Raw genomic sequence first — 20,818 nt, forward strand, 5'->3', positions numbered from 1 at the left:
GAGTAAACATAAAATCTTACATGGGTTTGTTGCCTCTGCACCAAGACACATGCACTATGCAGAATTCTTTACACCACTGACAGAATGACAAATGAAAAGAAGTAGGCTAAGTTATAAATATAAAAGTAGATCTCAAACTCATTCTTGCCTTAACCAATGCAATTGTCTGCATCATAGAGCACATTGAAATGTTTTCATATATGCACATAAATGACGTACATTTCAATATTCTTGGGTCTTGCCAATGCCAGTGGAACTTAACACATCATTGCCAGGGTTTTTCAATATCATATAAACTTGATAATAAAGCCATTCATGACACTATAGAGATAAATATTTATCAATTCTCTTTCTTTGCTATTCATTACTCATTGAATTTTCATTATACAGAGACTGGAACTTTTTTTTTTATATATTTTGCTTGCACAGATGAATAGGACATTTGAAATATCTTTAACCTCTATAATAGCTAGACTAGACAACAGGCCAACAGGCCAAAAAGCTCGCCTGAGTCACACTGGCTGCTATTCTCCAGAAGACTTTAAGAAGATAATATCCCCCCTTTATTCACATGAAAAAATTTGACCCAGTTGTGGCCCACCCTATCCCCAAGGGGTCATGTCATGACTGGAATCCACATCGGCATGGAGATGCTTTATTATAAATATGATCAGCATGGTCCTCTCAGATCTGGAGAAAAGGAGTTTTTAAAGATTTTTATCTTCTGTGCATGCATTGAGTAAATAATGATCCCTGATTTTGGCTCCATCCTAATCCAAAAGTTCACTTTTTTTCTTTTTTTTTTTTTAAATTTGATTAAACTTATATCTATACTATGTCAAGAAGCTCTCACATAATTTTCATCTTTTCTGGTCCTATGGCTTTTGAGAAGATTTTTTTCTAGTCTATCTTCCCTCAGAATGTGACATAGCCCTTCATTTGAACAAACTTAAAACCCCTTCTTTACCCAAGGATGTTTTGTGGCAAGTTTGGTTGAAATTCATGGTCCAGTGGTTATCTGGAGAAGAGGATGAAATTTGTAAAGTTTATGATGACAAGTACATGTAACAAATTAAGACAATGACAGCAACAAAAGAGAACAGACAAATTTTGCTCAGAAAAACAGAAAAACTCACCTGAGCACCAGGTGAGCTAACAAATTAACAATCCCAAAATGTTGATTTGTTGATGATTTAAGTTTAACATGAGCTATCACTACATAAATCCATATCCTGTTAGCTTCTAAATCATTATAGCAAAATGAAATTATGAATTTTTGAAATCAAAATACTACTTAGGCCTCAAAAATATTTTTGCATTTAGGTTATTTAGCTTTTTAAAATGGGGCACATCAGCATTTTTTTTTTTTTTTTTTTGATTATTGTATTTAATTTACTGCAAGTTTTCACATAAAGTGTCCAATTGAGTCTGCAAGTAAGGGTAAATTTTTTCAGCATTTAATTACTATCTTCAATATAAGTATTTTTTGTTCTTTCTTTCTTGATTTTATTTATTTATTCACTCATTCATTTATATATCATCTGACATCTATTAATATTTCTTAAGAGCACAATCTTTTTATCTATATTGTGAGTATGTGCAATTTTAAGACAATTCAAGAAATATTGATAGAAAAGCACACATAATAAATGTTAACAACATCAAATCTTGTATCTTGTTGCTGACATTTATTTTCTTTCAGATTTCTTTATCATGCAACCAATCTACCTTTCCTTGTTTAAGGATGTACACCCCTAAGCAAGGAACAATAACTCTTGAATCAATGTATCATAGAAACAATAACTCTTGAATCTATCTATTTATCTGGTACCTATATACCTATAGATTTACTTACTATCATTTTTCTTAATTTTTTTTTCAAATGAATATGATAAAGTAAAAGAACTATAGAAAAAAGAACCATAAAATCAAAAGATTTAATTTTTAAATTCCTTTAAAAGTTGTTGAGTTTTATCAGGCCTCGGATAGATTGAAGTATAATTGCAAGATGTACTGTTGACACCAAGGAACCTTTCTAGTGATTAAAAACGATAAAAAAAATATTCAATATATAAAAGTTCAGCTGCAACAAAGAAACGACGTGTCATCTTGACATGTGTGAGTTCAGTTGAGTTTCAACTTTTTAATTAAGGTTTTACCATTGAAATAAGAATATGACATCTAATAATATGGAGCACCAATACCTTTTCATCTCCACTGTGAGTGCATGTGTACTTTTCAGACAACTCAAGAGATTTTGAAGCAAAAGTAAACATATACAATAAATGTTAACAATGTATCAAGCCTCGTAACTTAAAAACATCAAATCTTCTAACTTGATGTTATTAAAAGCAGCTGTTACACATCTACCTTTCCTTGCTCAAGGATGTACACCCCTAAGCAAGGAAAAATAACTCTTGAAATTAACATTTATATTAATTGAAGCTTAATTTTATTAAGAAATAACTTTTTTAAAAATCAATTTCCAACAAGAAAATACTTCTTTGATGGCTCATTTACATTACACATATACGTAAGAAAAAGCATTTAGGAATTTTGGGAATATGATTATTTAATATGCTCTGCTTTGACAAAAATAGGCAGTGAAAGACACACTTTCTTTGGTGAATTAGAGACATTTTTTTTGAGCTGGCAGAGAGAACTTGAGGGATGGATGACCTTAATTGAAAGTACAACTTCAATGGAGAATTGGAGGGATGGGTGAAAGTACAACTTCGAGTTGGAAAACAGAACTACAGAAAACTTAAGCTTCCATTACTTTGTCACGACTGTTTATAAACTGTCCTCACCTTTATCTCTATAAGGGTTGTTGTTGTCGTCTCTAAATGACTGATTCCGGTTGAAGTCTGGCAGTGAGCGTCGGGAGGGTGGGGGAGGTAATGGGGAGGGGGTGTAGCGTCGTCTAGCACTGTGAGATCTGGGTCGCCGTCCGTAATCCTCATTGACTAATTGCTCATGCTGAAAGTATACTATTCTTTCTTATGCCAAGCTTAAGCAAGTTTGAATTTTATGCATAAAAATGTATATTGCATGGTTTCAATTTTTTTTTTTTTAAAAATTGACAATACATGACTCACTCTGATTTTATCTAGAAGTTCTTGTCTTCTAAGCATTGCCTGCTGAAGTTTAACTTGTTCATCCAAGTCATTCCCACCTGCAATAACAATAGAGCAAAATATTTCATATATACAGTATAGAGATAGTGACTTGTGTATAACTTGATTTCAAAGATATTATAGTCAAACACCATGATCATATACATGTCTGAAGTTTTGCTGTTTTTGCAGTAGGATACAGCTTATACAAAATAACAACTTAACAAAATCAAATATTGTGTAAAGAAAAAAGTCTGACATTTTCCTACCTGCATGGAGATCAAAAAAAAATTATTCAAACAAAATTTAGATTGTAAATCATTGCATTAATTAACATATGTGTTATTGTGCTGTTCTTGAGATTCAAAATGCAGTCATTGTTTTCCATTTTAAGGTGACACATACATCACCCTCACATGCATCAATGGATAAGCTTTTATATCCAAAGATTTAAGAGAGATCAATAAAGTTATGTCCTGCACTTTTCTATAATTATAATCACATGGTGAGCCACATTAATTCCAGAATGGGGTCACTAGCTCTGACCTACTTCTGATTTTATCGTGAATCAAACACAGTATATTGATTTTTGGCATTGTTCAGAATGGGGTCACTCTGACCTACTTCTGATGATATCATGAATCAGACCCAGTTTGTTGATTCTTTACAATGCATTATAACTAGGAAACTAAGATGCAGACTCAAAAATGAACTACTATAAAATTCTTCATGTAAGGCTGGTTTGAAATCAATTTGTGTTTAATGTCACCTAAAAACTTCAAAATCTATGAGGGAAATAGAAAAAATAAAACAAAAATTTCAAACAAATGAGTATAATTAACTCATTTAATTGAATCAAAATACTGTAAATAATTGTGCATAATGTAGGCTAAATATTGTTTAATTATCATTTTTTAGTATCTGACAATATATATGATAGACTCATCTCAAATACATTTTATTCAGGGCCCCAAATGCATTTTTTAGTTGCTAAAAGTAAACACAAGCTGGAATACAAACTTTTAAAAAATACCAATTTGTTTTTTCTTTCAAAGTGCCAATTTCTCCGAAACCTTCTCAGGCTGGTGACATTAAACACAGAATTAACTTTTGACAGTCTAAGTTACAAACGTGAGTAAATGCTTAAGATCAAACATGAATAAGTACTGGAATTAACCTTTTTTTATCAACAAAACTCCAAAATGTCAGCTTATATTTGATAAATGTTTCACAAAATCCCTATAGGAAACAGATATCATTTATAAGCCATTAAATAAAATATGTAAAAAAAAAAAAAAAAGGTTTCTCTCTTCTTTCATTCTGTGTTGTTTGTTATTTGGTTTGTTTGTTTAATCTTTTTCCTTTTTTGTGTTTTTTTTTCTTTTCGTTTGTTTGTTTTTTCGGGGGGGGGGGGGGGGGGGGGGGGATACCCTAAAACAAATCAGAGGCTTTATTCTGCAGGGGTTCTCTTAATTTAAATAATAATAATTTAAAAACTGTTCAGTTGTGGTTTTCAAAAATAGACATTTTTTCGAATTCAATCCAAAATATCAACATCAGTTCAAACAATTGTTAATCAGGATTGAGATTAATTTAAAAACAAGAAACATAGTATTGTTTTTAAATTCTTTTAGGCATTGTACATAACTTTAGAATTTCACTCTTCCATACAATGACATATGAAATTTAATTTCCACAGCTGTTGATCATTGGTAAAAACATGCGTAGTCTTTCGTTTAAAGAATTCTCCAGAACATTCAACTTCGTCTTTTTTAAAAATTTATGAATTCATAGTTCATTTGCTCAAGTATTTATTTTGATGACCATTAAAACTAATTTCATTTCATATGCAAAAAAGGGGTTTTCTTTCTACCACGTACCTCACATTCTCAGCCATAAATATCTTAAGACTAAAAGGAGTAAAAAGAGTTATCCCCCTTTAAATGCAACAAACTTAAAAGAACAAAGTTATCAGAACATTATAATCTTATAACTGCATCAGAATTTTCTTATAATAGAGAAGTTGTTTCTGGTTTCAAATTAGATTCATTAATTGACACCTTACAGATAAATTTATTTTGTTGCAACTGCAGCAAGGTTTGGTCACTCTGACCCTAGGTGATCCAGTAAATGCCAGTGAAATACTCCAGATACGACAGTACAGGTTTTCATAAAAAAGAAGGTGCCATGATTATAGAGTCACCATTAAAAACTTTTATCATATAATTGACTTTTAATTTGGCATTACTTTTTTTCTTCTATGCAGTCTTGATTCCTTTATTTTAAATAAAGTTTATTTTCTTTCATTGATACTGGTAATCGCAATAAAAGTCAAAATTGCCCTACAAGAAGATGGTTATTAAATGCTTGCCCTGACAGTGGACTGTGTAATAAATCTTACATTATTAGAAGTAAAATTAATATAATTGTATATATTGATTCAAATTTAAGCCATATTACCTGTTCTTATTGCATCACCTTTCAATAGGTCTAGATACTGTACATAGTGTACAGCACATTTACATAGGAAACAGTCCAAATCTTCATATGTTGTCATATCATAGTGCTAGCCAATTCTGCCCTAATAACTATTCTCCGGCTTATTAAATATACACAGTTCATTGTTCAGGATTTGAATTATAATCTAGAGTGAATAAAACATGCAATTAATTTATCCATAACGGAATTTTCTAATATTCCATCATTGCAAAATCAGCCGTGCAAAGAAAGTTTCATAGTACACATGAAACACATTCCACAAGCACCTAGTTGCCTTTTCTTTAATTTCCAAAATCAATCTATCTTTCTGTGATGAGATATTGGCATTTTCTACATTATAAAAGCATTGGACACTAGACGTTCATTTTTGCCTCCTTGTATCTAATGGGAAAATACCACAATCTTTCTGTCATATCTCAGCACATACTGTTAAGGACACCAATGGTTTTTAAATTCTTCAACGGTAGATCCATATAGGATTAATAACTCCATGCAAATTCTAATATCAAAAACATGTTGTTGAAATCTGACAGATAATAAAAACAAGAAATGCGTAAACCAGTCTCCATTTCTATTTCAAATTTCTATTAAGATTTAAATTCCGTAAAATCCAGAATTTTCCAGACTGCGAGACATAGACAGAAAGACAAGATATACACAAAGCTTTGAATCTGCTTGAAGACATTGATTTTAGAATAAAAAATAATCCCTTGTTAAATGTTTAAAATCAATAGCAGATAATAATGATTTTGGGTGAATTAAATTTGCAGAATGAAAAAAATGAGAAATGTTTTATGTCACTACCTGATATTAAAATGATAAAATCTTTTCTTTCAGTAACGACTAACATTTCTTGTAAACACTACATAAATCAAGTCACATTTAAAATAAAAATACTTAAATTTTTTTTGGGGGGGGGTGGGGGGCCCGGTGGGGGGGGTTAAAATTTTTGGACATCAAGAAAGGATTTAAGAAATGTCAGTTTTACAAGACCTAGCCAATAAAGTAGGGCAAATGTTCTCTTTTTTATTTTTCATGTTCTGTTTTTCTCACAGAACACATACAGTAAAACACGCTAATAACGATGTGCAAGCAACAGATGATTTCGCTTCCACAAGGAATGAAACTCACTTTGCTGTAAGAGTCAATTCATTATAAGCTTGTTCCCTTTAAATTTTACTGTACATGTTCTTATTTCATCATGTTCAAAATTTAATGCCAGCATAGTCACTTATTTCCATGGAAGTGAGGGTTCTTTATCTTGCCAATGCCCAACGTGGCATGGAACCTCTCTTTTTATTTTTTTTGAGGTTCATCCAAAAGACCTGTGACAGTTACTTCATATGTTATTATAAAACATCTTTGAATAAAAATCAAACTCGGCAGACCTCTCAGGCTTAAGTGACAGATAATGGTACAATGTTATGTAAGATAGAATAAAAGAAAATCAATAATTTTTTAAGTTGATTTTTGCAAATATTAATGCACTGACTGGTGTTTCTGAGAAAAATAAAATATGGGTGAGATGTGAGTAAGCAAGCTCACATACCCCCACGCTCCCCCAAAACTTGACAATGCAACACATAATGAATGGCATGGTGCACTTAAAATACACAGTATAATTCAAAAAGGGGCATTACTTGCAAAAAATCATCACACCAAAACTTCTTTCATATAAGGACATTAAAATCTTTGTATGTTACAAATTTAATTGGGCTGAAGTTTCTAGATGAATAATGGAATCAAAATTTCTTGGTAATATACAAATCTACACATTATGTTTGACCTGGGAAGTTTCAGGAAATTCAGTGCAGGAGTTATGCTGACAAACTGTTATTTAAATTCCTCAGTGATGAGTGTATGTCCATGTCCAATGTATGGCAATTTACACATTTAAATAATTGATGGAAACAAAATTATGATGTAGTCAAATAAATTTGTTTATATACTATACTTATGAAATTATTCAAGGCAAAGCACTAATTTGAAGTGGGGGGGGGGGGGGGGGTTTGAGAACTTTTTGTGTACTTCTATCTAAGATTTGTGTGTGTGTGTGTGTTGAATCATTAATATTTTGATCTCAAAATCAATAGGGGTCTTTTAAGGTCATAAAATATTTCACATAAAATTTCATTACAAAAGCTGATTCCAGTGGATTTCCTTATTACCTAGCTGGAAAGTTTCTTCAATAATAGCAAAAATTCTAAGGGCAAAAATAATGGAATCAGAACTTCCCAGCAATATGCACAACTACACACAGTGTCCTAAATATCTGCAAAGTTTGACAAAATTCTGTGAGGCAGTTGAAGCAATCTAATTAAAATTAGATGTTCCGAATCCGCTACCGCTTCTCAAACATCTAACAACATCCCATTAGGGGTCACGTCAGAGCGACCTTTCGATTATGAATAAACATAAAAATTTTGGCCAATCAGATTCAACCTTCTGTATACAATTCTAAAATTAATTCCACGGCTACATCTTTACATTATTGATGCTCAGTAGACTGTCTTACGTTGAATTAAAGTAATTTTGGTACAAATTGAACGTATAGTCCGCCAATCTGGCATTCTTACCTGAATAATGCAAACAAAAATGCACAAACTACATGTATACGTCTATATATCCCGCATGTCACATTCATATATAGCACGGTCTTTACCATGCATATTTTGTTTACTACGAAACTCCTCGGGTGTTTAGGTTTGGCAGTAAAAAAAGAAACGCATCTGAACTATAAGCCAAGATTTCAGAGACAGCGATTTCATTGGGTAATCCAAAGGTCGCTCTGACGTGACCCCAAATGGGATGTTGTTAGATGTTTGAGAAGCAGTAGCGGATTCGGAACATCTAATTTTATTTAGATTGCAGTTGAAGAGGTAGACTTGTTCAAGTCTCTATGTTTTAACAAAATAGGACTGACGGACGGACTGACTGACTGATGGATGGGTCAAAAACATTATACCCCCGCAACTTGTTGCGTGGGGTATAAGAAATATGCTCGCAAAAAGGATTTTACTCTATGACCTTGACCTCTGACCTTGGTTCAAAATCTTTATTTCTCCTCACCTGGAGGAGACATGGTAGTTTTAGCATTGTTGTATGTCTGTCTTCCTATCTATCACAAAATCATGCAAAGGTCAAAACTTCTGAATCCTTAGATAGATTGGATTGAATCTCACAATTTTGACACTGACCATGATCTAAAGATGATCAAGTCCTAATTTTGATTTTAGGTGACATCTCAAAGGGTACGGTTACTAAGCAATGAGTTAGTGAAATTGTGTTCAGACTATAACTCTGGAATTCTTGACTCTGATGTATTTAAACTAAATTATATTGTTGCTGATGATGCAAAGACATGTCATGATCTTTATTCAAGTTCAAAGTGAAAAGGTACTGGACAATGAGAGTCATGTTTTGAAATCTGAACCATAACATTGAAACTGTTGAATGGAATGAAATAAAACTTGATGAACTGTTGTTCCTGCTGATGAACTAAAGGTGTATCATAACCTTGAATATCTGAAAGGTCAATTTTATTCAAGGTCATATAGCATTGGCCAGGTGTGTTTGGGGGAATTATGGGGGAAAAGCTTTTTTTTTTGTTGGTATCCAAAGAAAAATCTTTTCAAAAGGAATGCATGTGTGAAATATAAAAGCTCTAGCACCAACCAATTTTCAGAAGTCATGGTCATGGTTAAAGTCTTTCAAAAGTAGTTCAAATTCCAATGTAAAGGTCATGAGGTCAAAAATTTGAAACCTTGAGAAATTTCTTGTCACAAGGAATAACATGTGAAATATCAAAGCCCTACCACTAACTGTTCTGAAGTTATGACCAAGGTTAGTTTTTCAAAAGTAGATCAAATCTCAAGGTCAAGATAAAGTATTAAAACTGTTGGTACCTAAAGAAAGGTCTTGTTACAAGAGAAATACATGTGAAATAAGAAAGCCTTATCATCAATCATCCAGAAGTTATGGCCAAGGTTAAAGTTTTTAAAAAGTGGATCAAACTCCAAAGTCAAGGTCATGAGTTCAAAAATGTTGTTATCCAAAGAAAGGTTTGTCACAAAAAATACACATATGAAATATATGAGCCCTAACACCTACCATTCAAAAGTTATGGCCAAGCTAAAGTTTGGTTAAGTTTTTCAAAAGTAGGTCAAACCCTAAAGTCAAGGTCTTGAAGTCAAATATGTTGGTACATGTACCTCAAGAACTGCCTTTTCACAAGAAATTCATGAAATATATCAAAGCCCTTGCACCTACTATTCAAAAGGTTATGGCCAATTCAAAGTTTTTCAAAAGTAGGTTAAATTCTAAGATCAAGGTCATGAGGTAAATTTGTTGGTACCTTAAGAAAGTTCTTGTCACATGATACAAACGTGAAACATAGAGACCTTAGCACAAACATTTCAAAATTTATTGCCAAGGTTAAAGATTTTGCTGACAAACAGATAGTCCATAAACTATATGCACTGGAATCTTAGAAATGTACTAACTGTACAAATACCCACTATTCCTTTGGAACATGCCTCACAGCATTTCATTAACTCAAAGAATTCGAGGACGAATTTCTATGAAGGGGGGGGGGGGGGGGGGGGGGGGTATGTTTCTGGGTTCACAGGTGTGTGAGTCAGCCAATATAGCTCAGTGGTTAGTGCACTGGCACACTATGCCAGAGGCCCTGGGTTTAAGTCCCAGTTGAGACTTGATTTTTCATCACCTGTAACAATTAGGCAGGGCATCCATGTCCTATGGACATATTTCTAGTTTTTAACTATTTATTTAACCCTCCTTTCAGTGTTACTACAACAAGTCATTGGATAGTGCATTACTGATAATTAATAGACCTGCACCACTATAGCTTTGCCAATATTCAATACATTCCAATTCTCTGAAGATTCTATCCCTTACAACATACTCGAGCAAAGAAGACATTTTTGGTCATGCTCTGGATTAGAACCAAGCAGTTCACTAAAAATAGCTCAAACTCTTCCCAAAATTAATTTACAGGTAATCATTCCAAACCAGCATATTCTAGAGCCAAAGATATGATTAAAAGTTAAAAGTCAGCTCTCCTTTGGTAAATTTCTGTCTTGAGATGGATTATGTTAGATTACCCACTACATTAGATTGATAACGATGGGGGTAATTCACCTTAAAGTGTGCTAGGACAACTCTGCAGTGTCACTGCTATGTACGTCAGGTGAGTTCAGATCATAGATCTTGAACATTATGGCATCATGTTCGACTAGGCCATTACTTCACCTTTAACATCTTTTTCAATAATGATAATAATTTCTTTTTTAATCCCTTTTTTATATAATTTTAAATATTTCAAAAAAATCATCCTAACCAGAGGACACAGATGAAGATGCAAAAGATGATCAATGCAAACTAAAACAAACTTGGAAATAATATATACATGTATCTTCATCGTCCAAAAGACAACCTAAAATCAAATTTTCATATTTAAGTAACTCTACAGATGTGACCTTCATCTTTCTCACAGCAATTTAAAAATTCCCTTAAAGAATATATTTTTCACTCATATTGGGACTCCACCAACTGCCAGTAGGCAGCTGCAATTTTAGTACTAGGAATTTTTGGCCATAGAGGGATCATTTTTGTGCAAGTGCCTACTGTCACAAGACTTTCGTTTCTAAGGTACATTGTATCATCCAAAGGACTTTTTTCCATGTTCCACAATAGGATTTGATCAGATAACATAATTTTAAGGAGCATCTCCTAGAACAAAATGCTCTTACCATTGCACCACCCAGAGAACATTAGCCTTTGACATAATGACTAATACTTAGTCCTGCTCTTAAATTTATATTTCATGTAAGCAAAGATTTATTTCAAATAGCTCATTTATAGAGTGTAGTCTGTCAAACTTGGGTATTTGAAATATTGAAGGAATTAACTTAACCAGAAGATAAAAATTTGAGCCACATCTAGATCCAAGGGACAAGATTCTCAGAGGTTTGGTAGAGGGTTCATTGCTTATTTTTAATTATGAACTTGTTTTTAGTGTCCAAATTTAATGCATCATTTTCAAAGATTTTGGTACGATGCCTTGGCCAAAATCCAGTGACCTTAATTACCAGTTTCATTTCATTGTCCCACAACTATATTGGTTTGATGAAATAAGAAACTCTTCATAAGTTTAAGAGTTCACAAAATGAACACAGATACAAGTACATGTAACACTTACTATCAGTTGAACTTGGTCTGTTCAGTTTGTCTCTTTCATTGGCAATTTTCTGTAAAAGGAAAGAAAAAAATATCTTTAAAAAATATCATATTTCCATCTTATAATATGATAATACAAAATTCCCTTGGTAAAAGTGCTCAATAGAGCAACAATATATTAATTAAATTAAGTACAAATGAATTTCATTTGAAGTTGTATGTTCATTTGGTCACAATACAACCTTCTGTCCTCAGGTTCTACATTCAGTTGGTAACCATTGATTGGTTCATGTCCTCTGACCACTGGATATTTTACTTTTATTAAGTCTTGTTTACAGTAAAGCGTTATCATATTTTAAATTAACTCTCCAGCGGTGAATTGGAATCAATATATTTATGAAGATCTGAATATAGAGATGGACTCTTTTATCTAAGACAAACTGATTCTATGGGAAACAATACATACAGTAAATGTTTGATTGACAGTGAGTATTTATATGGAGGATACCCCCTCCCCCCATCCCCATAAACCAATCCTTTTAAAGTATACATTCTAAGCAAAACAAATGAAGGATTAAATCTTATTTGCATAAATACATTCTTAAAATCAAAATAATTATATTAAATGAATTATATTTTGCTTTCATCAATGTTAATGATGAAGTACAACAAAATTAAAGACAGTTTTCTAAGTCAATAAGACCAAATTCTTGAGATTAAATTACCTTAATATAATTATCAAGACATAGGCATTTAGATTTAACAAAGGCGCATTTAATATACTCACTTTTTTGAAAACATGCATGCATCAATTTGATTCCTTTTGAATACCTGTGTATTGTCCTATTGTATTTGATTTAAAATACGATTAAAAAAAACTTCTTGTGATCATTTTCTGTCATAGTAACATGTATGCATAAATTATGTTGATTTTGAGCCGGTTAGTAACCAACATAGGAAAAAAAATTCTGTACGTTGCACCTTCTCAGTGGAAAAAAAAACTTTTATTGATGTTCAGATGTTTAAAAAGATATGATTTTTATAGTGCGATTGAAAATCACTTTGTGGTAAATATCTGTTTTTAAAGTACAGTAGACTTGAATTGGACATTACGGAAAAGGCTTTTATAAATGTTAATGTACGTGAAAGCCATAAGTTTTTGATAATGTGACGCAAACAAACTTTCTCACCACAACACATAAAAATATCAATGGTGGGGTTTGGGTGGTATTTTCTTAACCTTTGGACAAAATTGTAAAGAAACGTAGAGGCGCAGAATTTGAAATTATTTAGTATGCAAGAACACCTACCCCTTGGAGTGTCTAGCCATTAGAGTGGAATTTGATAAATATCAAATGACTTCATATATGGTACAATACCTACTACTCAGAATTACAATTTCAAAATGGTAAATACCAACACTAAAGATCACCTCATTAACATATTCTACTCTGTTATTGTGTTGATCTTTGAAACAGAATACTTTCTTTAATGTTTTTATTTATACATTATATATTAATTTTAAAATCCTTTATACACCCCAAGAATTTTTACAATGAATTGTATAACCTTGAACTTCTTATGCAAACATTATTTTATGAAGTTCTTGTTTCATTTATTCAAATCAATTTATGTAAAAATTTAACAGAATATCGTACCTGTATGCCAATCAAGCAAACTTCCAGAATTTATTCAGAAATCACTTTGATTTATCTTGATTATGCACAAGCAGATCAATTCAAGTCCAAATTACTTTCAAAAAGTAAAAATTGTCTTTCTATTATCTAATATTTTAAACTAAAAGCAGGCTTAAGATGTGAAATTACTCAAACTGTTTAGTAAGTTCATGTCTATGGATCAGCTAAATAAGACACTTTGTCCAGCTTCCTTTACTATATATGTAGCACTATATATACATTATTGACTGGGTTTGAGGGCAATTGCAACCAGGGGCAGGATTGGGGGGGGGGGGGGGGGGGTTCCACATCAACTCTAACAAATGTCGGACTCAGAAAAAAAACAACAACTGAACAAAAAATGTCAACAACTTGCCAAACCTTGAAGGGAGCACTTTCTTAAGTAAATTTTCTTCAGATACATGACTCTCCTTACCATTTTAAATGGGGTCAGTGTTTCTGGGGTGGGTGGGTTCCATGCAGGGTCATTTTTTCATTACTTTTACATATAAATAACCCTGAAAACCCCTTTTAGATTCACCCTTGGCAACTTGTGCTTTTTCAGACCCACGAACCAAACTGCTTTCCTGAGAACATAGGCTGAAGGCAACAGTTTGGTTCGAAGGTTTGGTAAAACACATTCTGCCTACATTGACCCCTCAGTAAATGATATTTTTAAGTATAATTGTTTTATGTATAAAGAAAATAATTTTTAAAGGTAAAACAATTACTATGGGTCTGAATTCCTTAATGAGCAATGGGTACTAGTAAATAAGAGGTATGGAGTCACTAGCCATAGTCTTCAGGTTCACTTGATCACTTTTGCAACAGTTCTGTTAGATGACACCAAAGAAAAAAAACCTACTGTACATATAAAAAAAAAAGGACCTAACATATCCTGGAAAATCAGAATAGCCCATTCTCTCTTTAAGATGAGCTATATAACTAATGAAGTCATATACTTCAGGATTATCAAAAGGAAAATTATTCAGAGCATACAATGGAAATTGAAGTATCAGTTGGTATACAATATGTAGCACACTAAAGAATGGAATCTGTTCAGTGAATATGACTCTTAAAACCTGACAATGTTTACATAAAAAAAAATTTATTCTATATATACAGTGGTAAATAACAATAGAGAAAAGATATAGGTCAACACAACCTTATTTTTCCAGCCTATCCTACATTTAAATCAATCTAAATTTGATATTTATTTGTACTTTTGCATGAATTATGCAGTTCTACGACAATGGTGGGTCTGTCTGAACAAATATTTCATAAGTACCCTATCTACTTCATAGCAATTAAGGGAATCTTTACTTTCAAGTCACACACAGTGGTAGAATGAAAGAAATGGATCTCTACAATTTTTTTTTATTTGTATAAATATTTTATCAATTTTATACAATTATCCATTTTTATGAGGTCAAGTACATTATCATTTAGATGTGGGTCAAGTACATTATCATTTAGATGTCAGGCCCGTAGCAACAGTTTCAAAAGGGGGGGGGGGCTTCCCAAAAAAAATCTGACAAGCAAAAAAAAAAAAACCTAAACTGACCAAAAGTGGGGGATGGGGGGGAAAGGGGTCCAACTTCCAAAAATTATCTGACAACTGTCCAAAGGGGGGGGGGGGGGGGGGGGCTAGCATCTAAAGGAAATTTACTATAGCAAAATACTATACTTAGAAAAAAAGGGGGATCAGGCCCCTGGCCCCCCTGTGTTCTACGTGCCTGGATGTGATGGAGAAGAACAATGTAATCAATTAGGCCAAACACAATTACTGCACATCTTTATCTTACATTTAGGAATTTGGTACTGTTGATTTTAATAAACGGACTATTTAAAAGCAACAAAATATAAGACACTGGAGACAAATATTTAATCTGCATTAATTTTTTACTCAACATCTAACATTTTATTTAAAGTTTGGTGACAAAAAAAAATGTCAACTGACAGCTTCCAAAACATTGAATATCAGAATCTAGCTCACAGACCAAAATTCAAACTCTGTAATTGCAAGATAAGTACTTGCATTAAGTTTGAATATGCAAATTTGGTAACTTACTTATTTCATTTATATGATCTAAGCAGGCACAATTTTCTTTATTCTTGGGAAGCAAAATTACTTTTCAGGGGGAGGGGGCAAAATATTTGATTATTAGGATCTCTCTTGCTTCAAAGTCCTTTGAAAATACACTTTTGGTATAACCATTCAATACAGATTTGACAAACGACAAACTAATTTCTAAAATGTAACAGTACCACTGCAAAACAGCTAGATCAGTATACCAGTATCTCCAACTGACTATACTGTAACATATAAACTTGAGGGAATCATTAGCATCTCATCAGAGTCCATGATGCTTAACCTAGCTACTACAAGTTTGGACAAACAAACAAGGAAACAAATTATTTTTAAATCGTTATCTTGAGGTATATAATTTATTGTGACAGCCTTTGGATGAAAACTTAAGACGTATCTAACCAACTTTTATACAGGTAGAATTTTTTGCGAGACGCAAATTTAATTTAGTGATTTTCCCTAAATAAAAGGTATTTGATTTTAGTGAGAAATAATGTTAGTGATTTTGCGATACCTAGACCAATAACAGTAAACTCCGTTGGGTATTTATTGTTGGCGATATTAAATTTTAGCGAACTCAACACCCTTGCCAAAAATGCCAAACTTGAATCCTCGCTAAAATTTCTGCTTATACAATATTTTAGAACAGTGAAACTCTTATTGAGAAAAGGCGTTATGAAAAAGGTACTTGAAATAAAAATATTACCACAGGACTAACATCTTCTCTGTAAACTGAATTATAACCTTGCTGTTCTGCAACTCATTGTAGAAGAAGATTTTGAAACTTTTTTTTTATAAATATAAACCTAGCTCACCTTGGGCCCATGGCTTGAAATGGGTTTATCTACACTGTCTACATAAGGATTCTACCCAAATTCTACCCAATCTGATTAATTCATCTACATGCATACACTTCTCAGCTATGTAACCAAAAAAAGACCTTGGACCCTCTCTCCCCCCCCCCCTTTCAAGGAAACATGGACCCCTCATTATGTGTATAAAGATATGAAGAAAATTGACTTAAGAAAGTTAATTGCTCCTTCCCCCTTCCACTCCCATGAAATAGGTTTTACAGGTTTAGGCAAGATGTCTCGTTTTTTTTTTTTCTCCAGTAAAATAATTTCCAGGTTCAATATTTGTTTGAGCTAGTGTGTAACCCCCTGGAAAAAAATATTCCTGGACCAGAGCATTTACAGAATACTGACTCATTAAAATATGCACAAGGAACTAACATCTAATTTCAAAACACTGAAATTCCATCATATGCTCAAATATGAAACTTCAGTCACAGTGTTAATTGGGTATAGAAATTTCCTTTAAATATACAATCCATAAGTATACATCAAAAATATTCATAAAATAAAAAGAAATTAATTGTAATACTGATGCAGTGTATATCTATAGGAAAAAAAAATCAGATCGATCTGAGGTAAAAAATTTAAGGCATTTATGCCTTGAACATGAAAGCTTGTTGTTTTGGTTAAAAGTTAGGGATTTGATTTAATTCATTTTTCTGTATATTAAACTGATGCCCTTAAGAGGATAAGCATTTATGACATATACACTTGTAGTAGACTGATTGATTGTACATTGTTTAACATCCCATTTAAGAATTTTTCCCTCTTGCAGAGACATCACCTGCTTTAATAAGATGAAGTGCCACAGTTTGACAGATGCATGGTGCTTACAGTGCTTATCAGTAAGGGATCTATATTGTGCCATCACTACCATGAAAGGGACCTCGGTCCATACACTTTCATCCGAATTAAGACCCATTTTCACTTCTAGTGCCAGGTGCTCGGCAAAGAATCAGTCACGATCTATGTTAAAACGTGTCAGGTTTGATGCAGTGCTAGGAATGAGAATTGAACCCAGCACCTCTGAATCACGAAGCAAGCACCCTAGCACTAAGCTACCATGACCGGTCACTTGTAGTAGAAATGGAAACTTGAACTTTTTTGAACAGCTTTGGATTATACCAATTTGGATCTGAAACCCTAATATAAGCTTCAAGTATTTATTTCTTGGAACATTTAAAAAAAAAAGATTTTTAAATCATGCATTTTTTCCTATATGTTAAACTTTTTGCTTAGGCACATTAGCTCCACTCCCACCCCTTACAAGGGACAGATTTCATTTGAACAAAGTTGCATCTAGTGATTCACATGGATGCTGCTTGATGAAGTTCATGCATATCATCTGACTCTAAGGTCTAGGTTCATGTACAGTGCCCACTGTCCAATCCGACAACTGTGCAATCCGGCACACTGGACTTTCCGACCTCATAGTTTATTCCCCAAAAAATCATTATAATTTCTATAGAATAAAACACTGTATATTCCGACCACTGTACATTCCGAATTCCGGCGCTTTTTTGTCAACAGAACTAGATAATTTCTTTATGATTTCACCTGAGTAATCTGACATAATTACACTGGTGTACCGTAATTAGCTGCAGGCCAGGTAACATGATTGACCCGTTTGGTCACAAGATTGGTCTACTTAGAGAGTAGTTAATTACACGTATGAGTTTGAAAGTGTTTAGTTTATCTAAGCATTAAATGAACAGTGTTTGAAATTAAAAATTAGGCAATCATTTCTCTTTGTAGTTATTCTTGCATTGACAAAATAGCATCCACGCGACGGAAAATAAAAATACTACATGATATTTAGATCGCCTTTACCTTACAGAATAAATAAGGTTTTTAGTTTGAAATTAAAATCAATTGTGCACTAAGAGTCCTTCGTAAAGCCATATGTAATGAAAATAAAAAATGAGTACGGCGAACTACTGTATAAGTAACATTGTACACAATACACAATTTGAAGGCAGCATCTTGTCTAAGGGAAAATGTTTCATTTCCGGGTTATTATACACTGAAAAAAGCGAGGCTGTGCACATAAAAGATTTGCTGGAAGCAAAAAATACCGCTTGAAGTTATTCATTAAACTACGTCTGTTTGATTAAAATTCAATCGCAATCACAATGTTTTAGAGTTACGTCCCGCTTGTATAAAAAGTCGCGTGAATGGCGAAAATCTGTTGAAAGAATAATACCACTGTGTAGAGAAGGTAGACGAAACATTTACTTTTATCTACTGTACTGTCAAAAAGTAAAAATTATTTAAATTGTAACATCGTGAAGCGATTGACAGTTCCATCTGTTTTGTCCACGAAAAATCTTCACATATTATTACAGAGTTACTAATGCTATATCACAAACGATGTTTCTCAAAGAAATGCTAATCAGGTATATTTTACACAACAAAGAAACACACAATTATGCAAACACTTTGACAATTAGATACACGTGTACTCTAAACCTAATGAAAATTGATTTTTTTTTTGGGGGGGGGGGGGGGCGGTATGAAGTCGTCTGACACTAATGATAATGCTCAGAAATATTCAACACTGGGTAATCCGACACACTGCGTAATCCGACATTGATTTTATTTCCCGCAGCATGTCGGATAAGACAGGTTTCACTGTAGTAGCAAGATATTGACAAAGATTATTATAATTGTATATCAAACTGTACCATGTAGAATAATGGTGCCCTGACATTTATATCCTACATAAAAATACAGTGCTTTTAAGATTATATAATTATAATCTCCAACTTAGTTACGATGTTTTACAATTCTTTTTTATTAAAAAGAAACTCAAATGAAAAATATTCAAATAAATTTTTCTCAATATTAATTATTGCCTAGTTAAAGAATCATAAATTTTGAATGCTACATCTATTTTAGAAGAAAAATCATTAACCGATAATACAGATATTTTTTGACATTGACTTTTCTAATGAGAACTATGACCAAGAACTTTTTTATGTAACAAACTATTCAGCTGTGGTAAATGAAGTTGATAAATCAATAACTTAAATCTGAGATAAAATTCCACCTTTAAGCTCTTAAAATCAATAATGTATATTTTTTAGAAAGGTATATATTTGCAAAGTAGTTTATGAAATAACTAATTCAAAATATATATTGAGTACCTCAATTTGACTTAATATTTCTAAATAAATGTCAAAGGCAACCTTTGCCTTTGTGACAAGTGCCAACCTTCTACCACATCTTAATTTCCATCTGAACTAAGCATATACAGAAAAAATAACCAGCTAGTGACGCATGTGAAAAAATGTGCAACTACTTATTCATTATCACTGAATATTCATTTTAAAATGTCAATACGTAGAACTTATATATATTCATTCACAATTGTCTGTCATAACAAATTGTCTATCAAAAGATAAATTTCTGAATAAAAACTGAACAAAATTAATAGTATTAAATAGTAGTAGTATATGAAGGTATTAAATAGTATTAGTATATGAAAGATACAGAATTATAAGCCTGTATCAACTAAATAAAATACATAGTCACGCATATTAAAAAACCAAAAAGGGGAGGGGGACTGTACTGATAATGTGTATTCGTCATTAATCAAACCTGTACACTGTGCCATTCAATAATTCATTTCTTAAACTTCAACAGTAAATAATTCCAACCTTTTGTATTATGTGTATTGAAACAAACATTTATAAACATTTTCTTCCTTGTCACATGTAAACATAAACATAAAAGCAAGCATCACTGATGTTTTTTTTTTTTTAATTTAACTACTTTCCTTCATTACTTATTACAAATAAACAATTCTTATCTAATTTTTGATGACATCACCTGTTGGACCATTTTCATCCGCAGCCTAGTCATGTGATTTTGAACACTATCCGTGTCGGTCGCCATTTTCCTGTATCTTGGTTACTCAACGCCAAAATTCATGTTTTCTATCTGTTTCCCCTCTATTGAATTTTCGATCTATACGCTTTTATACCTCTGAATATTGAAAATACCATAGTTGAATGGATAGCGCACACGATTCAATAAACAGAGAATGGCAGGTTCATTACAATAGAAGGGGGTTCACGATGTATGTTTGGGGATTTAAATTCATCCTGTGGGATTTTATTTTGTGGCTTCAAAGAATTCACCCTTTTACCTGTATAAGATTAGACCAGTACACATCATCCCTTTTTATGATGAAGTTTTTCTGTGCATCTTTTTGTCGAGATTTCTTATCCCCTCCTTTCTTGTCTTGGAACTGCCCGAAAATTCGCATTATCTTTGATAAAAAGAGACCTCTCAGGACAAAAAAATGTCAAAACATTTAAGCAACATCTGTGCTTTATGGACTTTGTCCTTTATCGGTAGATATTTGTGCAACTGAGCCTTTCC

At 32.6% G+C, this 20,818-nt stretch overlaps 1 protein-coding gene across 5 annotated transcripts in view; it reads right to left on the minus strand.

Moving 5' to 3' along the window:
• LOC133183052 (uncharacterized) overlaps positions 1-20,785 on the minus strand; it is a 43,648-nt gene extending 22,863 nt beyond the window's left edge. Inside the window, exons 1-5 of one of the 5 annotated variants that reach the window (XM_061317990.1) lie at positions 20,583-20,643; positions 20,264-20,419; positions 11,836-11,884; positions 3,099-3,175; positions 2,811-2,979 (exon numbers count right to left, since the gene is read on the minus strand). In XM_061317990.1, the coding sequence (XP_061173974.1) occupies positions 2,811-2,979; positions 3,099-3,175; positions 11,836-11,884; positions 20,264-20,329 (361 nt within the window). In that variant the 5' untranslated portion in view covers positions 20,330-20,419; positions 20,583-20,643. Of the gene's footprint in view, positions 1-2,810; positions 2,980-3,098; positions 3,176-5,576; positions 6,003-11,835; positions 11,885-12,600; positions 12,644-20,263; positions 20,420-20,582 lie in introns of those variants that run through there. The other 4 variants (XM_061317983.1, XM_061318015.1, XM_061318007.1 and 1 more) reach the window with 4 other exon arrangements.
• Positions 20,786-20,818: the final 33 nt, after the last annotated feature.

The sequence above is a fragment of the Saccostrea echinata genome, unplaced genomic scaffold, assembly GCF_033153115.1.
Source record: "Saccostrea echinata isolate AGI-Se365-2 ecotype Australia unplaced genomic scaffold, CSIRO_AGI_Sech_v1 ptg000001l, whole genome shotgun sequence".
NCBI classification, from domain to species: domain Eukaryota; kingdom Metazoa; phylum Mollusca; class Bivalvia; order Ostreida; family Ostreidae; genus Saccostrea; species Saccostrea echinata.